A 27,879-nucleotide genomic window follows, 5' to 3' on the forward strand; every position below is an offset into this window, starting at 1 on the left:
ACGAAGCCACTCCTTCGTTGCCCGGGCGGTGTGTTTGGGATCATTGTCATGCTGAAAGACCCAGCCACGTTTCATCTTCAATGCCCTTGCTGATGGAAGGAGGTTTTCACTCAAAATCTCACGATACATGGCCCCATTCATTCTTTCATTTACACGGATCAGTCGTCCTGGTCCCTTTGCAGAAAAACAGCCCCAAAGCATGTTTCCACCCCCATGCTTCACAGTAGGTATGGTGTTCTTTGGATGCAACTCAGCATTCTTTGTCCTCCAAACACGACCAGTTGAGTTTTTACCAAAAAGTTCTATTTTGGTTTCATCTGACCATATGATATTCTCCCAATCTTCTTCTGGATCATCCAAATGCTCTCTAGCAAACTTCAGACGGGCCTGGACATGTACTGGCTTAAGCAGGGGGACACGTCTGGCACTGCAGGATTTGAGTCCCTGGCGGCGTAGTGTGTTACTGATGGTAGGCTTTGTTACTTTGGTCCCAGCTCTCTGCAGGTCATTCACTAGGTCCCCCCGTGTGGTTCTGGGATTTTCTGGGGGTGAGATCTTGCGTGGAGCCCCAGATCGAGGGAGATTATCAGTGGTCTTGTATGTCTTCCATTTCCTAATAATTGCTCCCACAGTTGATTTCTTCAAACCAACTTGCTTACCTATTGCAGATTCAGTCTTCCCAGCCTGGTGCAGGTCTACAATTTTGTTTCTGGTGTCCTTAGACAGCTCTTTGGTCTTGGCCATAGTGGAGTTTGGAGTGTGACTATTTGAGGTTGTGGACAGGTGTCTTTTATACTGAATAACAAGTTCAAACAGGTGCCATTAATATAGGTAACGAGTGGAGGACAGAGGAGCCTCTTAAAGAAGAAGTTACAGGTCTGTGAGAGCCAGAAATCTTGCTTGTTTGTAGGTGACCAAATACTTATTTTCCACCATATTTTGCAAATAAATTCATTAAAAATCCTACAATGTGATTTTCTGGATTTTTCCCCCTCATTTTGTCTGTCATAGTTGAAGTGGAATTTACAGGCCTCTCTCATCTTTTTAAGTGGGAGAACTTGCACAATTGGTGGCTGACTAAATACTTTTTTGCCCCACTGTATGTGGTATTGTGTGTAGATGGGTAGATTGTGAGTAGATTTTTTTATCCATTTTGAATTCATGCTCTAACACAATGAATATGAATACTTTCTGAAGGCACTGTACTGTAGAAATACTGCCATTACAAAAATAAACTCCTGAAAAAGTTTTTGGGGAAAACTTTGGCGACAAAATAAAATCATAATTGTAATTCCTGTGATAATTTATAAGAGACATATCCCTTTCATACCAATATGTTTTTCTGCCAACTTTTTTAAAATTAAATTTTTGATTTCACCTTTATTTAATCAGGTTAGTTGAGAACAAGTTCTCATTTGCAACTGTGAACTTCACCATACCACCTACCTTTTCCCGCCTTTTCCTTACATGTCAAAGGTACTGCTGGTATCAAAGCCTAAACCTGTATTTCTGCCTAACAACCAAGCAATAATTTTTTGTAAACTTCTGCCTACGGCTTACTATAAATGTAGCGATAATGCTGAGACGGCACTGGCACACTCTATGCTCTTAATCTCTTCATGGTTACTAAACAGCGCCAGTAACCATCCTCCTGCCAGTTCTACATTTTGCAAGGCATGCCACTTCTCACATATTTTTGCATAGAACCCCAATAAGCATGTACTGTTTTCTTAACCATAATTGGATGCATCCAAAAATAATTACTGTGGGAATAAATATCACGGAATGACGAAAATATTGGAATAAAGTAGGCTAATGCATTTGAAGGCATGTATCAAATGGTTGCTTACTGAACCTCCCAAAGTCATCCAATCGTTGAAATAAATTTGAAGCAATAGCCTACCCACCTGTGGTCACCTAGATGATAATTTCAGCACCGTTTTTGATTAGGACAGCACGCCATCGTGCTGCTTTGAGTGAAGCGTGTGGTCTCGTCTTGATAAATCTATCAATGTCAGATTTTTGTTTTCACTGAAGCCGTTTGTATTAGGCTACGGTTAGCTAAGTTGAGGTGAGTGCTGCTTGTGATCATCTTGTCTAGTTGGCTAATTTATTACAGCATTTTGATAGCATGTTATGTAGTTTACCAAGTGGATTATTTAGTAGACTAGGCCTACTCCCGAACAAAAGCCTGTGACTTTACTGACTGGTCTCCATCAATGTGATTTTGTTTCACTGAATCACCCTCTGTATAGCGATTTGGTTAACTGGTTTCTGGCTGGGGAAATAAGTGGAGGTGGTATAGCTCATCTATTACAAATTTTGTTTGCTCATCTATCATTAACCAGAAACATTTAGCTGGCAATATTGTAGCCCAAATCAAGTGTAGGACTATTATTTTTGCTTGATCGAGTATAGGCAACTCCAAAAACCCGAAGGGGTGACAGCGGTACCACACGTTCCTGTGACACAAGTTGTGTGGGAAAATAAATGTGTATTTTATTCTGTCATATTCCATTACATTCTTACTTCAAAATATATGTGTGTTGACTGTGATCGGGGTAAGTGTGTCTTGTCTGTTTAAACCTTTTCATGCGTGAGTTCCAAATATCTCTAACGGTCGCCCCAGCGTGAGTTGGTTTATGCACGTGATGTCAGAATGCACTCACTGTTCCAAAATGTGATTGTTACGTAACAGGACAGTGCTGTCTGCTATTAATCTATAGGCTGTTTCAACTTGTCAATTTCAAGTTTTATTTTCTAACAACAGTTGGAATTGAGGTGTGCTCCACCTCCTCATTAATTCACATAGAAGTAGCCCATTTCACTGTTGCGGACAATTTAAGTTTTACTGAGCGGGACAAACTTCTCTCTTTGAGGAGAGCCAAAGCACTTCCCCAGTGTTTCCGCAGATCAAGTATGCAGACGTTTTCCTCGTAGCACATTTTCTGTCTGATGCTCACATTGCCTTCATTCTTTTTTTACTTTCAAATAATAACTTTGAACATGTGTGCGTTCCTATCAAAGTAAGTGCCTTATTTTCTGTATTTTGTTGTTGTGTCTACTGTAGCATACAGTATGTATGTATTTATGTAGCATCATGTATTTACAGTTTTATTCACATGTTTTCAAGTACTGGTGACAAATAATGCATTCTGATTGTAATGGACACCTATGAATGTGTGTAAATTATGATGAGCTAATGCTTAGCTATTTGCCAGCTATGTGTGGCCCCTTGTTTGTTGACATTATACAATGAATTCTGGGTGTCACGTAAACATCTGTCAGACCAAAGATGTTATAATGAGGTGAAGGAATGGTTCCGGAGTAAACTTGCGGAAGTGAATGAAGGGAAGTGAATGATCGTAGACGACAGACCCCCTTCAACATGCATACTGCAAACAGACCAAACTCATCTAGTCTCCACTTCTTATCTTTGGTTGACGTGAAAAAACAAACATGGTGGTGCGCAGAAACTACTCATAATCGGATTACTTTAGATTTTTTAAAGTGTTTTACTCAATTATTTCAAGCAATGGTGAGCTCACCCATGATGTGATGAATTGTACATAGTAATTGCTGTTAGATCATTCATATTGTGGTTTCTGTCAGCCGAGAGTTAGCTAAATATGACTGCTTGTGTTATGTCAATCTTTCCTCAATTAGCGCTAGGACTAATGTAGCCTACATTTTCCGGTTCAGATGATTGTGTTATGCTGTCTCTACTTCTATGTATGTCTGAACATTGCATCCAAAAATAAACTGGTCACATTCAGGACATAACTTTGTAAGGACTGTGTTTGTGCAACATGTTTCTGTGAAAAAAACGGTGTGGCTAGCTCTAGCGCCGGATGTTCTAAATAAGCGCTCTAATCACAGCGGTTTGAGCGTAAGCTGCAAGGACCACTGTAGAATGATCAAACCTGTTCGGTGGTACGTATCAAAGGGTTAATGAACAAAATAATTAACTATTGATTGAATTCATTTGGACGTAACATAATTTCAACTCAAAATATGCCATTCTATTTGAAAATACATTTGATTCGTTTTAGAATATTTCTTAGGACCTGCATAAACGAATGAATATTGGATAATTTTTGATGGTGTATATTCAATGGATTTATTAATATAGACGGCCAACCACATCGGCACACCACAACAACCACTATTCGCCGGCATGCGCACGGGAGGTATAAAAAAGAGAATGCAGTCAAGAATGAGGTAAAAATGGGCCTGTTTGTAAGGGGGTCATATAAACATTGCCCCCTTTTTTTTACAGGCAAAATACCATCAATTCTATGTGAAAGCAGCATAAGATTGCTAGTAAACACCTGAAGGTTAATAGAAATGTCCAAAAACTCGACAGCGATCATGTAGGCCTATACCGGCATTTAAAACAATTATAGAAATATGTTCATTTGACATGTTCGTTTCACAAATATAAGTGTGTAGGAGAGAAAGAAAAGGAGTGGTTTCCATGCTGAATAGGAGCAGCAGCAGCAGGGCTGGCTCTTGCTGTGGCTGTTAGCTAAGTAGAAGCGATGGATTAGCGAGTAGCTACAGAGCGGCGGTAGCGGTAATGTCGTCTTGACTCTCATTTCTCTTTGGGCCGGCGCGACCATGCATGCCCTCAGAGGGCTGATGAGTCGTGACGCCGAGGCCTGACCCAACCGGGGAGTTGTTGCCATTATGTACAAGTAGAAGGATAACGAGGCATTAATGCTAATGTGGGGGACCGAAGGAGGGAGGGAGGGAGGAAAGGAAGGAGAGAAGCAGCACATCATCAACGGCTGTGGCCGTGCAATCCACCACCACTATCATCACTATCACTGCTCACTAACACCGCCTGTCTGACCGCCCACCCGCCACCACCACCACCACCCCCCTTTATGGCTCAGCCCTGTCATCTAACTATCCTCCCTCCACAACCAGCCTCATCCTCTTTAGGAACCATTAGGGGCCAGCCCCAGCCTCCACACCCGCACCGGGCTGGTGGCCAGTGAGACAGAGGCATGGTTGTGGTGGTGGTCAGTCCGTGCCCACTAGTTGGACTGTATGTATGTGTGGCCCAGAGCAAGAGGAAGAGTGGTTTACAATGTATAAGGAAGGAGTTGTACCGCGAGCGAAACACAGGCACACACCACCCCCTCCCTGCGCCTTCCCCACAGACAGTACATCTCTGCCGCCCATACGATTGATTAAAACTGATGGGCCTCATTAATACTTTGATACAATGCATCTGTCGTGGGTGACACCATTGGATGCGTATTAACGGAGAGGATCATATTTAAAACGGTTCCGCTGAACACTCAGAGAGAGGAAAAGGAATTAAGCTTGCACACTCTTTCACTCATAGACACATGGGTTCATTCATTTACTCTCTTTCTCTCCATCTCCCATCTCCCTCCCTCCCTTCCTCCCTCCACCCCCTGTGATTATAAAAGGTCTTTAGATCCATGGAAGTGAATGAATTACCAAAGGCAAAGACAGGGTTGCGATTCAGACGCCATGAATGACAAATTACCCCTTTGTTCCCTTCATCAATTGCATGCCTAATGAAATCAAACTCACGCCGATCGCACCAGGAGAGGAGAGGGTGCTCCAAACGGGAGAAGACCTGCCGTGATTTGTAACCTTTCTCCCCTAAGTGGAGATTAACGCAAATCGTCTCGTATTGTTCCCCTCCCGGATGCAAAAAATAATTGAACCTCTAGAATGGGGTGTCACAAAGATATCCTTAACTAGCTCTGTATTTACAGCAGAGAGAAACTACACTGAGTGGACAAAACATCTTTCCATGACATAGGCTGACCAGGTGAATCCAGGTGAAAGCTATGATGTCACTTGTTAAATTCACGTCAATCAGTGTAGATGAAGGGGAGGAGACCAGTTAAAGAAGGATTTTTAAGCCTCGAGACAATTGAGACATGGATTGTGTATGTGTGCCATTCAGAGGGTGAACGAGCAAGACAAAATGTTTAAGTGCTTTTGAATGGGGTATGGTAGTAAGTGCCAGGCGCACCGGTTTGAGTGTGTCAAGAACTGCAACGCTGCTGGATTTTTCACGCTCAATAGTTTCCTGTGTGTATCAAGGATGGTCCACCACCCAAAAGACATCCACACAACTTGACACAACTGTGGGAAGCATTGGAGTCAACATGGGCCAGTATCCCTGTGGAGTCCATGCCCTGACGAAATGAGGCTGTTCTGAGGGCAACATGTGGGGGTGTATATACCCGTGCAAATACTGTAAAATTGTCAGAGAAAAATAAGAATTCATTATAAAAGACAAAATCATTTTCTGTGGTTTTCCTCTTTCCGGCCCCCAGAACCACTCCTCTCCCTATCTCTCCTCTCTCCTCTCCCTATCTCTCCTCCCCCTAACTCTCCTCTCCCTCCTACAGATACGGGACACCTCTGCTCTTTTCTCCTCTACTTTTCTCCTGAAGGTTAACTCTTGACCTCTACCCCCTATCCTTCACTCTGTAAACTCCTATATCTCCTCTCTCTATCTCTCCTCTCCCTAACTCTCCTCTCCCTCCTACAGATACGGGACACCTCTGCTCTTTTCTCCTCTACTTTTATCCTGAAGGTTAACTCTTGACCTCTACCCCCTATCCTTCACTCTGTAAACTCCTATATCTCCTCTCTCCTCTCCCTATCTCTCCTCTCCCTATCTCTCCTCTCCCTAACTCTCCTCTCCCTCCTACAGATACGGGACACCTCTGCTCTTTTCTCCTCTACTTTTATCCTGAAGGTTAACTCTTGACCTCTACCCCCTATCCTTCACTCTGTAAACTCCTATATCTCCTCTCTCCTCTCCCTATCTCTCCTCTCCCTAACTCTCCTCTCCCTCCTACAGATACGGGACACCTCTGTTCTTTTCTCCTCTACTTTTATCCTGAAGGTTAACTCTTGACCTCCACCCCCTATCCTTCACTCTGTAAACTCCTATATCTCCTCTCTCCTCTCCCTAACTCTCCTCTCCCTATCTCTCCTCTCCCTAACTCTCCTCTCCCTCCTACAGATACGGGACACCTCTGCTCTTTTCTCCTCTACTTTTATCCTGAAGGTTAACTCTTGACCTCCACCCCCTATCCTTCACTCTGTAAACTCCTATATCTCCTCTCTCCTCTCCCTAACTCTCCTCTCCCTAACTCTCCTCTCCCTCCTACAGATACGGGACACCTCTGCTCTTTTCTCCTCTACTTTTATCCTGAAGGTTAACTCTTGACCTCTACCCCCTATCCTTCACTCTGTAAACTCCTATATCTCCTCTCTCCTCTCCCTATCTCTCCTCCCCCTAACTCTCCTCTCCCTCCTACAGATACGGGACACCTCTGCTCTTTTCTCCTCTACTTTTATCCTGAAGGTTAACTCTTGACCTCCACCCCCTATCCTTCACTCTGTAAACTCCTATATTTTCTCTACCATTTGACTAATTAATGTGGTCCAGTGGGGTCCTGATGTTCAAATCCTGGCCAGGACCCAACAAAATAAGAAAGGGCTGGGCCACAAGTGTTCTCTGCTGTCTGGTCTGTCTTTTCCACTACTGCACACTCCAATTAGCTACAGCCATGGCAGGATGTCATAAGGTGAATGCACCAATTTGTAAGTCGCTCTGGATAAGAGCGTCTGCTAAATGACTTAAATGTAAATGTAAATGTAGGTAACATGGACCCCACTCCTCGGCCGATAGAGGACGCCCTCGTTACCCTCCCCCCCTGTCTATCCCCCCTCTGGGGACCACTCTGCTAATTAGTATTAATTACTCTTAATCCTAACCCCTAAATAGAATCACTGGCTTCTCTTCGCCTCTCTGGACCTAGCTGCCAGAGCAGAGTAGAGCAGACACCCTCGTAGACAGCCATCCAACCGGTCAGCTAAGTCTATTTATAGGCCCCGTGTGGACTGGAAGGAAGGCATTGGTATTGGCAGGACACGCAAGTCAAGCCCCAACCTGATAATTGTTCCTGTGACATTACATACAAACTTGGCTGATGGAATTTAGGTCACAGCAAACTTATTACATCTGGACAAAATAAAATGTCCCTCAATGGATAAATCTTATTTTTTCTTTGAAATGAATTATTATAAACAAATGAATTATATTTAACGGGGATCTCATTCATCAATTCCCTATTTAGTAATTGAAGGTAGAATCTAATAGCCTCACAAGCACTCCTTCAGTAATCCTATCATTGTTTTTATATTGTGCTGGCTCATCTGCATAATGAAAAATCATACATTGAGACAATTGGCTTGTAGGGCCTCATTTTATGACATTGTACCATAATCTAAAGAGCTTTCACACAATTACAGCAACAAAATACATATTACATACCTAAATCCACCTATTAGGAGCATACTTTATTGTATCCTCTGGGCAGTGAATGGTATTCATGTGAAACCCCTCCTCTGAATACTTTAGTGTCCCTGGTGTCTCTTTCAGTCCATTGAAGAACCTCTATTGATTGTCTGTTGGACTGGACATGAAGTCGATAGAGGCTTGCATACAGTTGGACTGGGCATCAGGTTGCTTAGCTTAAGCTATTCAGTTGATATCCTGCAAATTACTTGGTCGGTGGTTGTTCACTGTGCTTGGTTGCGGTTTGACTCGAGGTAGAAGTTGTTCCTATAACTGCAAACCTAAAATCAGATGACCTTAATCCCAAACCTGGCCATAACCGTTAGGAGGAATATCTGACCCTGTTTCAGTCATTAGTGGGGAACTTCTACCTTCTCAGTTTGTCCAAAATGCACTACATGCGCAAAAGTATGTGGACACCTGCTCGTCGAACATCTCATTCCAAAATCATAGGCATTAATATGGAGTTGGTCCCCCCTTTGGTGCTATAACAGCCTCCACTCTTCTAGGAAGATTTTCCACTAGATGCTGGAACATTGCTGCGGGGACTTACTTCTATTTAGCCACAAGAGCATTAGTGAGGTCGGGCACTGATGTTGGGCGATTAGGCCTGGCTCGCAGTCGGCGTTCCAATTCATCCCAAAGGTTGTTTGATAGGGTTGAGGTCAGGGCTCTGTGCAGGCCAGCAAAGTCCTTCCAAACCAACCTTGACAAACCATTTCTGTATAGGCCTCACTTTGTGCACGGGGGCATTGTCATGCTGAAACAGGAAAGGGCCTTCCCTAAACTGTTGCCACAAAGTTGGAAGCACAGAATAGTCTAGAATGTCATTGTATGCTGTAGCGTTAAGATTTTCACTGGAACTAAGGGGCCTAAACAGCCCCAGACCATTATTCCTCTTCCACCAAACTTTACAGCATTCTCCTGGCATCCACCAAACCCAGATTAGTCTGTCGGACTGACAGATTGTGAAGCGTGAGTCATCACTCCCCGAGAATGCGTTTCCACTGCTCCAGTGGAGGCGAGCTTTACGCCACTTCAGCCAACACTTGGCATTGGGAATGGTGATCTTAGGCTTGTGTGCGGCTGCTCGGCAATAGAAACCTATTTCATGAAGCTCCCGATGAACAATTCTTGCTCTGGCGTTGCTTCCAGAGGCAGTTTAGAACTCAGTAGTGAGTGTTGCAACCTGAGGACAGACGATTTTTACACGCTACCCACTTCAGCACTTGGTGGTCCTGTTCTGTGAGCTTGTGTGGCCTACCACTTCGCGGCTGACCCGTTGTTGCTCTTAGACATTTCCATTTCACAATAACAGTACTTACAGTTGACCGGGGCAGCTCTAGCAGGGCAGAAATTTGATGAACTGACTTGTTGGAAAGATGCCATCGTTGAAAGTCACTGAGCTCTTCAGTAACGCCATTTGAATGCCAATATTTGTCTATGGAGATTGCATGGCTGATTGCTCGATTTTATACACCTGTCAGGAACGGGTGTCCACATATGAATGCACTAATTTGAAGGGGTGTCCACATACTTTTGCATATATAGTGTACATCTGTCTTCAAAGTATTTGAGGTGTGCTTCAAGATTTTGGGATTATTTTATTTGTTCTATAATAACATGTAATCTAAATCAAAGCTAGCTTGACATATGTTTTGACCCATATCTGGTACAGAGGTCTAGAATGGACCCACAGTGTGGTGACTAGGCATTCCCTCTTACCTGTGGTGCCTACGCCCAGCTGCAGGGTGCTGCGGTCCTTGGTCAGCCCGTTTGTCTTGGGGCTGGCGGTGGGGGCGATAGTGGTGACTGCTCTGGGTGGTCGTTTCCCTGGCACCTTGACCGTGGTCCTCAACAGGTCAATCTCTTTCCCGTGCACATTCTGCATGTAATCCTGGAACACACAAGCATCGCAAAAAAACACACAGAGTCAATGTCATTACACAAAACGTGGATATTTCATTCAAAAAAAAGAAAACGCAAACTGCCCCCATTAGCTGACAAGAAATAACTTTTCACTTTTGTTTTATGATGTGACATATATCTTTCATCCACTTCAAAGCTAAATAAAAAAGTACCAAAAGCGACTGATGGACAGCTAAGAGAAGTTTCAGAACATTAGGTATCACCTGTGCTCATGCTGCCTCACAAGCTAGTTGGCTTTTAGAGACTTAATGAGTAGACTAATGAACGCAAACAGTCATTCTCTTTCAATTTGGTCATTTGATTTCGATTTAAAACAACATCACCATCCCAAGTGGATGATGAAGGAAAGCCAAGGTGAAACTCATTGATATCAGCAGATATCAATGAGGAGAACTCTGCGCTCTTCTCTGCCTTTTACTGGGTTACTGGGTGCACCCCCCTCCCCCCCATCATCTCTAAATCTCTCTCCTTTCCTTTATCACAGTGCCATAAAGCACTCATCTCTTCCCCTGCCTCTTCTCTAATTACCCAGCCAGCTAGCGCTCCTCATTCTCATTTCATTTTATTGCTGGAATTAACAGCCAGATCGAAGCGTGCAAAGCTATTAAGATGTGTGATTAAGCCACATTCAATTAGTTTCTACAAACAATTTAATTGATGTAGCAGATAGAATTAACAGAAGGTGATTGTGTGGATGGCTTGGCTGACTGCGAAATTAAAGGGATCCTCGCGCTCTCGTTCCATGTCTCGCTCTCCTACCCACCTTCTCTCTTTCCCGGTTGCTCTCGCTCCCAACCCACTCTCTCTCTCCGTAACACCCTCTGTCTCTCTCTCTCTCTATAACACCCTCTGTCTCTCTCTCTCCATAACACCCTCTGTCTCTCTCTCTCCATAACACCCTCTGTCTCTCTCTCTCCATAACACCCTCTGTCTCTCTCTCTCTCTCTATAACACCCCCGGTCTCTCTCTATAACACCCTCTGTCTCTCTCTATAACACCCTCTGTCTCTCTCTATAACACCCTCTGTCTCTCTCTATAACACCCTCTATCTCTCTCTCTCTACAACACCCTCTGTCTCTCTCTCCCTACAACACCTTTGGCTCTCTCTCTCTCTATAACACCCTCTGTCTCTCTCTCTCTATAACACTCGCTGTCTCGATAACACCCTCTGTCTCGATAACACCCCTTGTCTCTCTCGCTCTATAACACCCTCTGTCTCGATAACACCCCTTGTCTCTCTCGCTCTATAACACCCTCTGTCTCGATAACACCCTCTGTCTCGATAAGACCCTCTGTCTCGATAACACCCTCTGTCTCGATAACACCCTCTGTCTCGATAACACCCTCTGTCTCGATAACACCCTCTGTCTCGATAACACCCTCTGTCTCGATAACACCCTCTGTCTCGATAACACCCTCTGTCTCGATAACACCCCTTGTCTCTCTCGCTCTATAACACCCTCTGTCTCGATAACACCCTCTGTCTCGATAACACCCTCTGTCTCGATAACACCCCTTGTCTCTCTCGCTCTATAACACCCTCTGTATCGATAACACCCTCTGTCTCGATAACACCCTCTGTCTCGATAACACCCTCTGTCTCGATAACACCCTCTGTCTCGATAACACCCTCTGTCTCGATAACACCCCCTGTCTCGATAACACCCCCTGGCTCGATAACACCCCCTGTCTCGATAACACCCCCTGTCTCGATAACACCCACTGTCTCGATAACACCCACTGTCTCTGTACATCACTGTATTGCTACATTGCTCTGATAACAATGGCTACTAAATTAATCCATTATCATCTCACGAGAAGAATATCACCCAATCATATTGTACTAGTCTCATAGTCTCACCTTACAGTGAAATGCGTACTCACGAGGCCCCTAATCAACAATGCAGTTAAAAAATTTAATAAATAAGAATAAGAAATAAAAGTAACAAGTAATTAAAGTAATTAAATAAAAATAACAGTCAATGTGCGGGGGTACCGCTTAATTGAAGTATTTGAGGTAATATGTACATGTAGGTAGAGTTACCTATGCATAGATAATAACAACAGAGAGTAGCAGCGGTGTAAAAGAGAGAGAGGGGGGGGCAACGCAAATAGTCTGGGTAGCCATTTGATTAGATGTTCAGGAGTCTAATGGCTTGGCGCTCTGGTATCGCTTGCCGTGCGGCAGCAGAGAGAACAGTCCATGACTTGAGTGGCTGGAGTCTGACCATTTTTAGGGCCATCCTCTGACACCGCCTGGTATAGAGGTCCTGGATGGCAGGAAGCTTTACTCCAGTGATGTACTGGGCCGTACACACTACCCTCTGTAGTGCCTTGCGGTCGGAGGCCGAGCAGTTGCCATACCAGGCAGTGATGCAACCAGGATGCTCTCGATGGTGCAGCTGTAGAACCTTTTGAGGATCTGAGGACCCATGTCAAATCCTTTCAGTCTCCTGAGGGGGAATAGGTTTTGTGGTGCCCTCTTCATGACTGTCTTGTTGTGCTTGGACCATGTTAGTTTGTTGGTGATGTGGACACAGAGGCACTTGAAGCTAATCTATGATCATAAAACCAGATTTAGTCTACTTACTGTATGTTGCAAGCAAATGACAATGCTTTTTCGAGTATGAATGTCTTTTGCTGAGAAGTGTTAATCTATGATCTTGCTAATATACATTATACTATTTCAAATTGGACTCTAATGTCAAACAAATCTGGAGTTAATGTGCACAAATACTTCTCCAACTTTCACTAAACATATTCTAACATATGGAATTGTTTTAAGATGGTCATACAATGGATCATTTTGCTATTTGAATTCGATTTTTTGGGGTTATTTGATAAAATATTGAATTTGGTATTTACTACTATAGCCCATAGAAACGCATTCAATGACACATTCATAAACGGCAAAAAAAGACAGCCAAAAAATAAATCACCAGGAATAGGGTTTGGAAGTGTCTGTCTTATATCTAGGAGATATACACTACCGGTCAAAAGTTTTACAACACCTACTCATTCAAGGGTTTATCTTCATTTGTACTATTTTATACATTGTAGAATAGTGAAGACATCACAACTATGAAATAACACATACGGAATCATGTAGTAACCAAAAAAAGTGTTAAACAAATCAAAATATATTTTATATTGAGATTCTTCAAATAGCCACCCATTGCCTTGATGACAGCTTTGCACACTCTTGGCATTCTCTCCACCAGCTTCACCTGGAATACTTTTCCAACAGTACTGAAGGAGCTCCAACATATTCTGAGCACTTTTTGTCTGCTTTTCATTCACTCTGCGGTCCGACTCATCCCAAACCATCTCAATTTGGTTGAGGTCGGGGGATTGTGGAGGCCAGGTCATCTGATGCAGCACTCCATCACTCTCCTTCTTGGTAAAACAGCCCATACACAGCCTGGAGGTGTGTTGGGTCATAGTCCTGTTGAAAAACAAATTATAGTGGGACTAAGCCCAAACCAGATGGGATGGCGTATCGCTGCAGAATGCTATGGTAGCTATGCTGGTTAAATGTGCCTTGAATTCTAAATAAATAATTGACAGTGTCACCAGCAAAGCACCCCCATCACACCTCCTCCTCCATGTTTCACGTTGAGAAATACACACGCGATCATCTGTTCACCCACACCACGTCTCACAAAGACAAGGCGGCTGGAACCAAAAATCTCCAATTTGGACTCCAGATCAAAGAACACATTTCCACCTGTCTAATGTCCAATGCTCGTGTTTCTTGGCCCAAGCAAGTCTCTTCTTCTTATTGGTGTCCTTTAGTAGTGGTTACTTTGCAGCAATTCAACCATGAAGGCCTGATTCACACAGTGTCCTCTGAACAGTTGATGTTGAGATGTGTCTGTTACTTGAACTCTGTGAAGCATTTACTGGGGCTGCAATTTCTGAGACTGGTAAATCTCAATGAACTTATCCTCTGCAGCAGAGATAACTCTGGGTCTTCCATTCCTGTGGCGGTCCTCATGAGAGCCAGTTAGCTAGCGCTTGATGGTTTTTGCAACGGCACTTGAAGAAACTTTAAAAGTTCTTGAAATGTCCCTTATTGACTGACCTTCATGTCTTAAAGTAATGATAAACTGTTGTTTCTCTTTGCTTATTTGATTGTTGTTTCTCTTTGCTTATTATTTGCCATAATATGGACTTGGACTTTTGCCAAATAGGGCTATCTTCTGTACCTTCTGTACCCTACCTTGTCACAACACAACTGACTGGCTCAAACGCATTAAGAAGGAAAGAAATTCCACACATGAACTTTTAAGGCACACCTGTTAGTTGAAATGCATTCCAGGTGACTACCTCAGGAAGCTGGTTGAGAGAATGCCAAGAGTGTGTGACGCTGTCATCAAGGCAAAGGGTGGCTATTTGAAGTATCTCAAAAATAAAATATATTTTCATTCAACACTTTTTTTAGTTACTACATGATTCCGGATGTGTTATTTCATAGTTTTGATGACTTCACTATTATTCTACAATGTAGAAAATAGTAAAAAAGAAAAGAAAAACCCTTGAAAGAGCAGGTGTTCTAAAATGTTTATGTAAGTGTAGTGTAAGAAATCTCAGGAAATATGTTTTTTTTTTAGACATATTTAACCCCTTATTTTTTGTTGACACAAAAATACTTCCATCCGTTTGTCTGGGTTACCTTCAGACGAGTCCCGTGACACTTGGAACTCGTCCGTGCTCCTCAGTCTCCCCTTTCCATAGAGTGGTCATAATAGTTAGTAGCTAAAAGGGTTTGGACGTTATAAGCGTTTTCGTGAGAAGACCGCTGTAGCTCGGTATCCCACTGATGCGAATGCGGTGGATTGAGACCATGCCAAAAACCTGATCTCTCTCTAGCTTAAACTGACAGATTTTTTGATGGGGATTTTTTCTATTATGTTGTTATGTGTCAATAGACTCTTAAGGATTAAATGCAAAGGCGAGAACTCATGAGTGGGAGTGGGAGGGGTTAGAGGTCTGTAGACCGGGACAAGCAGGGCATGAGGCAGCCATGTCGTGCTGTGGGGGGGTCCTGACTGAGCTGTCTGCCGGCAGGCTGCAGCGGAGTGTTTAAGAGGTATTAGTGGCCCAGCGGGACTCTTGACAGAGACGGATGTGGCAGGTCCCTCAGCTTCCAACAAGCGCCACGCACAGCGGCGAGCGCCATTATAAATACAAGCTAGCGTGGTGGCCCGGGCGTGGCAGGCGCACAGCAGACCCCCAGCAGTAGCAGCTAGCGCCATGCATGTCTCCATTACCATAACTCCAGGACCGGGTGTAACATGCGGGATATGAACCCGGGTCTCCCACGGGAGCAACCAACATCTTAGACTTGGACCACTAGAACAAGAGGGCAGACGCCCCTTGTTCTGTGGGCCGTCACTAATAACAGTCATCTAAGATGGAGATCTTATAATCAGAGGGTGGAAGATCTCTGCTAGCTTTTATGTCTCTCTGGAAACCTTGTTGATGAATGTACGTTAAATCGTTCATTTCAACTTTTTGTGAGGGACCAGCACGCATGTAGTCGTTTCTCTATTCCCTGCATAGCGGTCCACTGCAAACGGAACTACACCAAATGTCTGGATACTCACATGTAAACTTGGGTGGTAGGTGAGGAGGCCGTTGTCACAAAGAGTGACGTATTTCTTCTTCCACTCCTTATTCAGGGACTTCCCACTTCTCTTCAGAAGGATGCCCTGGAGGAGAGAGAAGAGGAGAATAAAGGGTCAGAAAATGTCTTCCTCCAGCTAAACACAGTGGACTAAAACATATACTGCAACAAACTTGGGATGACAATGAGAACACTTGCTCTATCCATAGATCTGACCAGAGGGGTAATATTAAAGGAGCAGGTTGCTTGTATGTATGTGAGTAAGTATGCGAGTACAACCTTTTAACTTATGATTCTCATTGGTCACTACAACCTCATAGTCAACGCAACTCAACAGTGGTCACTTGAACCTTCATAATTGGTCCTGTCCTACTGCAAACTACACTCTTACAGTCAAAGTGAGCAGAGACAATCCAATTTGCCCCTGTATGCATTCATCCCTATGTCCTGACCAGTTGAACTTTGGAGGACCTCTCCATCGAGGGATTAGGATGTGTGATCTCCCCCTCTTCAAAGGCCTGATTTAGCCCCTCTCCTGTATTCCACCACCACCATTATCTTCTGGAGCCTCTTAACTCCTCAGATGGTTGGCCTTATCTGCTTGGACAATCCAGGGTAAACAATGGCAGTTCCTCTGCAGGAGTTGGCCAAACACTGGGCTCTGTGGGGCTGTGAGGGTTCTCTGGGGGTACGGACCAGGGGAGGGGCACGCTTAATTAGGGAATTACCAGGGGAGTGTTTGTGCTTTTACAGCCAGGGTTGTGTGTGTGTGTGTATATATGTGTGAGTGTGTATGTGTGTTTTTCCTCTGTGTGTGTGTGTGTGTGTGTGTGTGTGTGTGTGTGTGTGTGTGTGTGTGTGTGTGTCAGTGTTAAATACGGTAACCTCACCCTCCGATATTGTCCTAGGCTGGGCCGTCCTGCAGAGCTGTATAATTCTAATTAACACATCAGGAGCTGACCCTAGTTGACCCAGGCACCAGGCTGGGGGCCGACAATCATCCTAATCCTGGCCCCTGCCTTGATCTAGCCCTGACCTACTCATGCTGGGGCCCCAGGACAGCCTCTGTATGCCCAAGGAGAGGACCCCTATACCCTGCTGAACAACATCCATAACCCCCCTACTGGAGGGCCCTAGCAGGCCTCTGATCATCACTTTGTGTGATGACCTTTTCTTGAAGTTTGAGAACCACTACCTAATACCTGTTTTGCCATTTTAACAAAGACATACTGCTGTTACTAGGGATATTTCAAAGACGGCTTTTAGAAACGTATTTTGTATTCTCATGTGCGAAACACATACATACACATATACATACTGTTCATGATTTGGTCTTTGTGACCCGAAAGCTTGGTATACGAAATGACTAAAATTGATCAAAGCGTGCACAGACTCTTTTCTCCATGATTTGGTCAATAAAAGAACTGTAAACACAATGTAATGGCTTTATGATCACATGAAGTAAATGGTCCCGTCACAAGGCTTCTGGCGACGGTGTAATGCATGTTTTTACACACAAATAATGTTATACATCTCCTGTCCTTATTGAGCCAAGCCATAAATCTATACATGCAATCAGTGGACCAACATAAATTCATCACTGGTTTGAAAAGATCAATACTAATACTGAGAAGTATTCCAATGTAGGTACTTTATACATCCGCTTAATTCATCTGACTGTCAGAAACAAAAAGCAGAATAAAATTGTTTTATCCTCTAATATATTTTATTACATTGAGCTTCCCATTTAAAACAATTAGAATAATTGAGTTATAATTCACATTTATGTTAAAGAATAATTTGATCACTTACAGCAACTATAGTGTTATTTTATCATGACCGAAATAGAGTCAATGGGCGCATGTCGTGAATTCTTAAAAATAAACAAATTAATTGCGCTTCACCGTCTTTCTCTCCTTCCTTCCCTCCCGCTCTCTCCGACTTCACATTCAACCATGATCACCATGTTCAGGCTTTGTGGCAAAGGAGACCGGCCAATCGCCAAACGCACTCTCCGTGTCCAGATAATTGCCATATCTACACAGAGGAGATAGCGTCTTCCCTTTCCATTGTCACGCTACCGGGAAGAAAGAAGCTGCATCCTGCCACAGTGGCTGAGTGATAGCCCGGGCCTTTGTGACAGCCAAGCCGGAGGAGAACAGGAGGAAGAGAAGAGGGGTTTGGGAAAGGGGGAAATAGAGAGAAGAGAGCGAAGGCCAGAATAAAAAATTCTGTTGACAGCTCCACGGCAGTGAGTGTGTTGTTGCCTTTATTTAAAATATTTACAGATAGGAGGGGGCTCAGGGTCAGTGGATTGAGGGAGGGGAGGAGGTGGAGTGGGGGGCAGTGTATAATTTGCCCAATAGGGGTAATTAAGCTCACATTGGCACGTTGATTTTCCGTATTGTGCTATTGACTGGCCAGGGCAGGCCATAAACTACTCTTAATAGCCCACACCCACCCACCACTCTTGGGTAGATCATGGGACGAGAGCTGGCCAGGTCTTATCTTATCGTCTTATTGTAGGTTGCTATGATACCCACCAAGGGAAGACGCCCTACTTCAAGCCATTATCATATGGGTAGAATGAATGGCAGAGCTCACAGTAAGTATGTTTGGGGGGTCTTTAAGATCTCTGTCAACTGACCTCCCTCTCACCTGGCCCTGCTGGTCTAATCCCCTTAAACATGACTTAAACCTGGTCAATGACACGGAGGGAATTGCACTGGTCATTACAGTTCCATTCTGATTGGGATCAAATGAGACTCAATAAAAAGTTTGTAAACATTATATTTGGCTTGTTTGGCAATGTTTCCTGGCTGATTTGATTTATTTGGCCATTTCTACTATGCGTTTCATCTGTCATCTTATACTTGTATTCATTCTAATTGTGCAGAAATGTGGACAGTGTCCTGAACAGCAGGGAATGCTTGGCCCACCACGTTTAAAAACTAAGTGTATACTTTGATCGTTCCCGTAATTCCCGGGTAAGAAGGATAATGCTAGGATTAGGATACTAACCCTTGCTGAAAGCCCTCATATAATCAGGAGAGAATAGTAATCAATGTGTCAATCACTCCTCATCCTGGTTCTTAGTACAAATTACGCCAACTCAGTGTGATGTTTGATTCCACTGTACTTCATACAGGCTATTTAGCTTAATTTGAAAGGAAAATGTATACTAAAAGACTCTATTTCTTAAGTTTTCCTGTTGAAAAACAATATCCAAAATATAAAGTCGATGTACCTTTGAGAAAGACACTTAACCCTAATTGCTCCTGTGGCGGCAGGTAGCCTAGTGGTTAGAGCGTTGGGCCAGGCTGCTGGATCGTATCCCCGAGCTGACAAGGCAAAACCAAAAATCTGTCGATCTGCTCCTAAGCAAGGCTGTTAACCCACTATTCCCCGGGCACTGAAGACGTGGATGTCGATTAAGGCAGACCCCCGGCACCTTTCTGATTCAGAGGGGTTGGGTTAAATGCGGAAGACACATTTCAGTTGAATACATTCAGTTGGACAACAGACTAGGTATCTCCCTTTCCTGTAAATAAGTCATGTGTACACACTTAAGGTAAAAAATATATATATATATATATATATATATATATATATATATATATATATATATATGTTTTGAGCAAAATTTTGTTTTTTTTAAACAACTGCAAACTTCAAGAGTTGGCAATTCAAGGTGTTGGTCTGATGTTGTCTGCCCCCCTCCTTACTTGTGGGAACAATAGAGGAGTAATGGAGGGGCAATGGAACCCACCCGACCACCTTGTGTCATGTCATGTCATACCGGAAGCATCTATTGAGATGTGGCTTTAAGTAAAACCAGGTGATCAATGAGGCGAAAAGGTGACTGGAGCGCATATTCAAAGACTATTAAAACTATATTTGGAGCTTGGTTACACAGACAAGCTTGTGATCCTTACACTGGTGTCGACAGTTTTCAGTGTTTTATAGGAATATTATAATTAATCAAAGTTGTTTCCGGGAAATTGATTTCTGGGGAACGAGGAAAATATAGTGATTTAGAAGCTTACATTTTCTTGGGAAATGAAAAGACAACAAAGTGAGTATTTGTCTAATAACATTAGAAGGTCAAATAAAATACAATGGGATGGATGTAACAAATACTGCCTTCAACGAAATTACAAGCCACAATCTCTAATGCTGAAAATTATACCTTGTCAATATGAGACACCTACGTACTGCAATATGATCGCAGAATATATTACAAATTCTCAAGGCTAATAGTGAGTCTAAATCTTCAAACCCATCCAACCTGACAGCTACACGTCCAGAAAGTAAGTAATCTAAAGATTGTGATCTGTATGTCTTGATACTTTGCAGGGAAATTCTCCTTCTGATGTTCCTTTTCCTTTCATTCTAAGAACCCTCAGGGTTCAGACAGCACTACTTGCAATGGGATTCTAATGATTACAATCTTTAATGGTTTCTTTCATTTGTAATGTGGTATCACGTCGCCATCTGGTGGTTGTAAAGTTGTATGATTCAGCCCACCCACAAAGCAAACATTTCCTCAACACTCACATAAACACACTTGCCAGATCAGGAATAGTATGCGCAAAACTTTTTAAAATATACATACATTTTTAAATACACTCCCCTCTGTATGTGTTTGGACAGTGAAGCAAAAATGTCTATACTTCAGCATTTTGAATTTGAGATCAAATGTTGCATATGCAACAGTACAGAATGTCAACTTTTATTTGGGATATTTTCCATAGAGATCCTATTAAATTACAATTTAATGTAGTATTCTAATTCCTATGGTATTTTCATTCATATCTGCTCTAACGTTTATAAATGAAAGCACTTTGTGTTCCTAGTCCGCCCCATTTTAATAAGTATTTGAACCAATTAACTCATAGTGTATTAAAGTAGTAAAAAGTGTAGTATTTGGTCCCATATTCCTTGCACACAATGACTACATAAAGCTTGTGACTCAAAATACTTGTTGGATGCATTTACAGCTTGTTTTGGTAGTGTTTTGCCTAACAGGAAGTGAATGGTGAATAATGTACTGTGTAAATGTTGTCACTTTTATTGTAAGTGAAAATAGAAGACGTTTTTGAACACTTCTAAGTAAACGTGGATGCTACCATGATTGTGAATAATCATCAATGAGTAGTGAATGATGAAAGTTACAGAGGGACAAAGTTCATAACCCTGAAAAATGCTAACCTCCCCAATTATTGGTAATGGTAAGAGGTTAGCATGTTTTGTTGTAGCCTCTAACATTCTCACTCATCCTTATTCATGATTCATTCATGATTTTTCTTAAATCATGGCATTATCAGGATTATTTATAAGAAGAGTTCAGAAACATCTAATATACTCATTCACAAAGAAAATTACTCCAGTCATCATTCACCATTCAGTTCCTATTGGGCAAAACATCACTCAAGGTTAATTGCGTAATGCCAGTTCTCTGAGAATATGAGTGAGACGTCTCACTATGGAAGAACCAATCGCACACATATGCCGGAATCAGACATGTCGAGTGGCGAATGAGCTGAGCCCCTCCCCTCTTTATAAGGAGCCATGTGCACTCGCCCCACCATCTGGTTATTCTCATGCATGTCTCTCTTCTTTTCGCTCTTGCGAGCAGGGAAATGCGGTGCGGCATCTCACTCATATTCTCAGCAAACCGGGCTTACGCAAGTAACCTTGAGTTCTCTTTCAAATACTAGTTTCAATGTCTCACTATGGGATACAGCCAACTCCCGTATAGCAGACAGACTCTCCGAAGCCAAGGCTGCATTCACCCCTCAAGAGGCTCTGACACTGAGGACTGTGTATGTGCCAAAGAAGGAGCAGTGAAATTCAGTTAGTAAAACGGAAAAAATATATGCAGAATGGCCCAACATGCCGCATCATAAATCTCTTGTACAGAAATGCCTTTGAACAGCGCACAAGAGATAGCGATACCTCTGGTGGAATGAGCCCTCAGGCCCTCTAGGGGCTGTAAAACCTTTGCGATTATAACCCAGTATAATAGCCTCCGCTATCCAATGGGATAGTCGTTGATGAGAGAGGAGCCTAGCCTTGCAGGGAGGTGCCCAGGACACAAAGAATTGATCGCTCTTTCGTAATGCTCTTGTTCTATCCAAGTAAATGTGCAAAGAAAGCGTGAAACTGGACACAAACGGTGGAGACGCTCCTCCTATGTAGAAGAGAAGGGCGGCGGGTGGAATGCCAAAAGCTCTCGATGAGGCAATTATAAGTATTGCCGACCTTAGTCATAAAGGTGGGGTTAGGTAGAAAAGTCACCTTGGAAAACCCTGGGGCAAACTGTAAGCACAATTGGTGGACTGACAGTGTGTTCATCTCACTCACTCGCTTTGCAGACGTCAGGGCAATCAAGTAAAGCAGTTTTGAAGGAGATATTTATTCTACATGCTTTCCTGCGCCTCTAAAGTCTGCTGCGAAATAGCCTGAAACACAATAGACCGGTCTCAAGATGGGGCTCAAGGCTTGGAGACTGTAAGCGACATCCCCATTCATAAAACAGCATTGGTAAAGGAATGATCTGCCTTAGGTCACACCACTTCTCAAAACCGCACCACTTGTTAACATACAGTGAGCATGTAGAAGTGGCTCTGGCACTCTGGATAGTCTCAATTGACTGAGCGGCAAGCTTGTCACGTCACATTCAGATTCATTGTCTTACGGGCCAGGCCCATGGGCCAGGGTTTCGGGGTGAGGGTGGAACATCTCTCTTCTCTTAGGTCAGAAGATCCCTGCTTAATGGTAGTTGCCAGGGCTGGTCGTAAATAAGGAGTGATCTCTGCTAAAGAGAGCCTCCGTGGCCATTGAGTGGCTACTAAGATGAAGGATAAGCCTGGTTCCCTCGCTCTGCCTAGTATCAGGCATAGAGGAGGAAAAGCGTAGACCATCACCTTTAGCCCGAGAGGGGATGACCTTGCCGTGTTAGCTAGCCTGTTTTACGCCGTCTCGTAGATTGGATCAGTTAGTAGGCACCAAGCAACTTAATGCTAGGCAAACTAAATATGAGAGCTAATCTAGCTATCGGCAGATGGTGGTTAGCTAGCTAGCATTCGCTGTGAGGGCTAGTAGCATAGCTAAAGCTAGCAAAGGCCGGTACTCAGTAAAACCTTGCAGGACTCGTTTGAGAGCTTTTTATTTTTTATTTTTTTATTTCACCTTTATTTAACCAGGTAGGCTAGTTGAGAACAAGTTCTCATTTGCAACTGCGACCTGGCCAAGATAAAGCATAGCAGTGTGAACAGACAACACAGAGTTACACATGGAGTAAACAATTAACAAGTGAATAACACAGTAGAAAAAAAGGGGAGTCTATATATAATGTGTGCAAAAGGCATGAGGAGGTAGGCGAATAATTACAATATTGCAGAATTAACACTGGAGTGATAAATGATCAGATGATCATGTACAGGTAGAGATACTGATGTGCAAAAGAGCAGAAAAGTAAATAAATAAAAACTGTGGGGATGAGGTAGGTGAAAATGGGTGGGCTGTTTACCAATAGATTATGTACAGCTGCAGCGATCGGTTAGCTGCTCAGATAGCAGATGTTTGAAGTTGGTGAGGGAGATAAAAGTCTCCAACTTCAGCGATTTTTGCAATTCGTTCCAGTCACAGGCAGCAGAGTACTGGAACGAAAGGCGGCCGAATGAGGTGTTGGCTTTAGGGATGATCAGTGAGATACACCTGCTGGAGCGCGTGCTACAGATTGGTGTTGCCATCGTGACCAGTGAACTGAGATAAGGCGGAGCTTTACCTAGCATGGCCTTGTAGATGACCTGGAGCCAGTGGGTCTGGCGACGAATATGTAGCGAGGGCCAGCCGACTAGAGCATACAAGTTGCAGTGGTGGGTAGTATAAGGTGCTTTAGTGACAAAACGGATGGCACTGTGATAAACTGCATCCAGTTTGCTGAGTAGAGTGTTGGAAGCAATTTTGTAGATGACATCGCCGAAGTCGAGGATCGGTAGGATAGTCAGTTTTACTAGGGTAAGCTTGGCAGCGTGAGTGAAGGAGGCTTTGTTGCGGAATAGAAAGCCGACTCTTGATTTGATTTTCGATTGGAGATGTTTGATATGGGTCTGGAAGGAGAGTTTGCAGTCTAGCCAGACACCTAGGTACTTATAGGTGTCCACATATTCAAGGTCGGAACCATCCAGTGTGGTGATGCTAGTCGGGCATGCGGGTGCAGGCAGCGATCGGTTGAAAAGCATGCATTTGGTTTTACTAGCGTTTAAGAGCAGTTGGAGGCCACGGAAGGAGTGTTGTATGGCATTGAAGCTTGTTTGGAGGTTAGATAGCACAGTGTCCAATGACGGGCCGAAAGTATATAGAATGGTGTCGTCTGCGTAGAGGTGGATCAGGGAATCGCCCGCAGCAAGAGCAACATCATTGATATATACAGAGAAAAGGGTCGGCCCGAGAATTGAACCCTGTGGCACCCCCATAGAGACTGCCAGAGGACCGGACAGCATGCCCTCCGATTTGACACACTGAACTCTGTCTGCAAAGTAATTGGTGAACCAGGCAAGGCAGTCATCCGAAAAACCGAGGCTACTGAGTCTGCCGATAAGAATATGGTGATTGACAGAGTCGAAAGCCTTGGCAAGGTCGATGAAGACGGCTGCACAGTACTGTCTTTTATCGATGGCGGTTATGATGTCGTTTAGTACCTTGAGTGTGGCTGAGGTGCACCCGTGACCGGCTCGGAAATCAGATTGCACAGCGGTACGGTGGGATTCGAGATGGTCAGTGACCTGTTTGTTGACTTGGCTTTCGAAGACCTTAGATAGGCAGGGCAGAATGGATATAGGTCTGTAACAGTTTGGGTCCAGGGTGTCTCCCCCTTTGAAGAGGGGGGTGACTGCGGAAGCTTTCCAATCCTTGGGGATCTCAGACGATATGAAAGAGAGGTTGAACAGGCTGGTAATAGGGGTTGCGACAATGGCGGCGGGTAGTTTCAGAAATAGATGGTCCAGATTGTCAAGCCCAGCTGATTTATACGGGTCCAGGTTTTGCAGCTCTTTCAGAACATCTGCTATCTGGATTTGGGTAAAGGAGAACCTGGAGAGGCTTGGGCGAGGAGCTGCGGGGGGGCCGGAGCTGTTGGCCGAGGTAGGAGTAGCCAGGCGGAAGGCATGGCCAGCCGTTGAGAAATGCTTGTTGAAGTTTTCGATAATCATGGATTTGTCGGTGGTGACCGTGTTCCCTAGCCTCAGTGCAGTGGGCAGCTGGGAGGAGGTGCTCTTGTTCTCCATGGACTTCACAGTGTCCCAGAACTTTTTGGAGTTGGAGCTACAGGATGCAAACTTCTGCATAAGCATGTTTGTTTCCCATGGCATACGGGGGCCCATGATAACTGGGAGTAAAGTATTAAAATCAACTCAAATTGTATTTGTCACATGCACCGAATTACAACAGGTGTAGTGAAATGCTTACTTACAAGCCCTTGCTAACCGGGTTATGCGTGTGCTAGTCGACGCTTAGTCGTGAGGCTGTGGTGTTAGCTAGCAAGTGTTCCCCTTGTTGGCTTGCGCCACAGATGGCGAAGAAAACCATTTGAATAGCGTTATAGAATAGATTCTCTTTTGACCAGAGCACATTGAGTTGTAACTGGTCAGTTTAGCCAACAAAATGTGTGAATGTTAAATGCACCAAGCGAGAGAAGAAAACTGGCTTTTCATCATCATCGAGTAGCAAACGCAAGAACGAGGGGGTTCAAGTGCCTGCCTGAGGCAGATTAGCAGTGGCCATCATTTATTGAACCAGAGTCTGACTGGGTTGCGGTCAAGCCGCTGTTACCCTTCCTTTGGCCCCAATTCATGGAAAAAGGCCTGCTAATCCAGTTGTGCCTGCTGCGAATTTAGCCTTGATAGGCATGAGCTAGCTCATTAGATGCCTCGTGGCTAATGGCTAGCTGAAGTGAGTACTGTGTATAAATGCTAAAGCTGTGAGGCTAACGTAGGCGTTAGCTAGCTAGCAACCAAATTGTGTGGTTAGCTTGCTAACCGTTAGCTTGCTAAACGTTCGCCTCGTGGGCCAATAGCCTAGCTAGTTTAGCACAATGCTGGCAGAACACAAACGTGTTGCAGCGTAGTTCTTCCGTGAACATAAAGACTTGCTTGACCGTTGAGCTGAAAAGCTGGGTCGGTCAGTTTAGTCAACACAAAACGATTAATCGTTATTGAAGCTAAACGAGAGAGGAGAGCTAGCAATTATACCGTCTGTACAGGTAGTAAGAGCAAGTGGTGGTTAGCTGGCACAACGGGTTAGCAAGGCCTTGCGGCCTCAGCTGGCCAAGTCTCATTAGCTAGCCGTGTGACGCTAGTTACAACTAGACTTAGAGCAAGTAGAAAATAGCAAAAAGCTAATTCTACTTTTAGCAAAAGCATTCCTTTTGGTCAGTACTCAACATGAAGGACAAGAGGGCGGGGGGCACTACATTGAGCATCGTTAACTGTTCTCAGGCGAACCACGAGGTTAAGCAGGAAGACAGTGGTCAAATCGTGCTGAGGAGAGCATAGTGAACGAGAGTAACTAGAGGGTGGGGCGAGGGGCACCTTATAAAGAGGGAGGGGCTCACCTCATTCGCCACTCGATCTGTCTGTCTCCGACAGACGTTGTGTGATTGGTTCTTCCATAGTGATCCACCTATTCAGCGAATCCCAGAGCGAGACATCAAAACCAGTATTTGAAAGAGAACCCAAAACACAACCAAAACAAACTGCAAATGCATCCAACAAGTTTGTAGAGTCACAAGCTTGATGTAGTCATTGTGTGCTAGGTATATGGGACCAAATACAAATCCTTTGACTACTTTAATACACTAAGTGAATTTGTCCAAATACTTATGACTTCAAATCGGGGGAGTAGATTTAGGAATGAAAGCACTTTATATACGGTAAATCAGATATGAATGAAAATACCCTCAAATAAAAGGTGACATTCTATATTGTTGTCTCATATGAAACATTTCATCTTAAATCCAAAATACTGGAGTATATAGCGAAATAAAAACATTTGCATCACTGTCCAAATACATACATTGGGGAGTGTATGCACTAAAGGGGAGAAATGTGCTACTTACACAGTGAATGTGCTATGCTTACCTGAATACCCATTGGTGATCAGCATGGGGCACCCTAACCAATAAAATGCACTACTTTCGACCAGGGCCCTGAGCAAATGTAGTGCACTATATAGGGAATAGAGTGTGATTTCAGACACAATCTATGACTAGTGTAGGAGTAGAGAGACACTCACCTGTTTGATGGGTATGGCCCTTCCACTGCCTATACTATCTGTTTTACTGTCAGTGGTCTTTGCCTGTTCACTGTTGGCTTTCCGTGACTGCAAGGAAACAAGAGAGTCAGTCGGTCACTGGAGAAAACATGGAGGGGGGTTGAGTAAGGTGCATGGTGTCAAGATGAGCATGTGGGTCAGAGGTGAGAATGTTTGGAGGTTGGTGTGTGTGGGATGTGTGTGTGTGGGGGGGGGGGGGGGGATATGTGTGTGTGTATGCGTGTGTGTGTGTGTATGCGTGTGGAGAGCGGTTGGGAGGCGAATTCAACATTGCAAAACAAAATTCTCAACAACAACAAAAGCTTTGAAAGTAAACAAACAAGCAGACCAGCGTAACATACAGCGGTAACATTGACATGCGTGCAGTAATAAATAAAAAAAGACCAGACCAGAACAGACCAGACCAGACACTGAAGAAACATCCCAACACGTAATAGGTAGTAGACCAAAAGACGACCACACATTGAGTCATGACTCAGTCCTGTAAACCCATGGGAGATCCATCCCTCTGTCAGGCCCACAGTGGACCCTTCCAGGTCATAGAGGAACACCCCTCTCTTAGGTCCACATTGGGCCTTTCTAGGTCAGTCCAAATCAAGTTTTAAGGCCCAGCTGG

The 27,879-nt window shown here is 43.9% G+C and overlaps 1 protein-coding gene across 1 annotated transcript in view; it reads right to left on the bottom strand.

Moving 5' to 3' along the window:
• LOC115102958 (arf-GAP with GTPase, ANK repeat and PH domain-containing protein 3-like) overlaps nucleotides 1-27,879 on the bottom strand; it is a 139,337-nt gene that overhangs the window by 71,901 nt on the left and 39,557 nt on the right. The window contains 3 exon segments of the mRNA XM_065005681.1: nucleotides 10,094-10,265; nucleotides 15,907-16,011; nucleotides 27,225-27,311. Of these exon segments, the coding sequence (XP_064861753.1) occupies nucleotides 10,094-10,265; nucleotides 15,907-16,011; nucleotides 27,225-27,311 (364 nt within the window).

The sequence above is a fragment of the Oncorhynchus nerka genome, linkage group LG20, assembly GCF_034236695.1.
Source record: "Oncorhynchus nerka isolate Pitt River linkage group LG20, Oner_Uvic_2.0, whole genome shotgun sequence".
NCBI lineage: Eukaryota > Metazoa > Chordata > Actinopteri > Salmoniformes > Salmonidae > Oncorhynchus > Oncorhynchus nerka.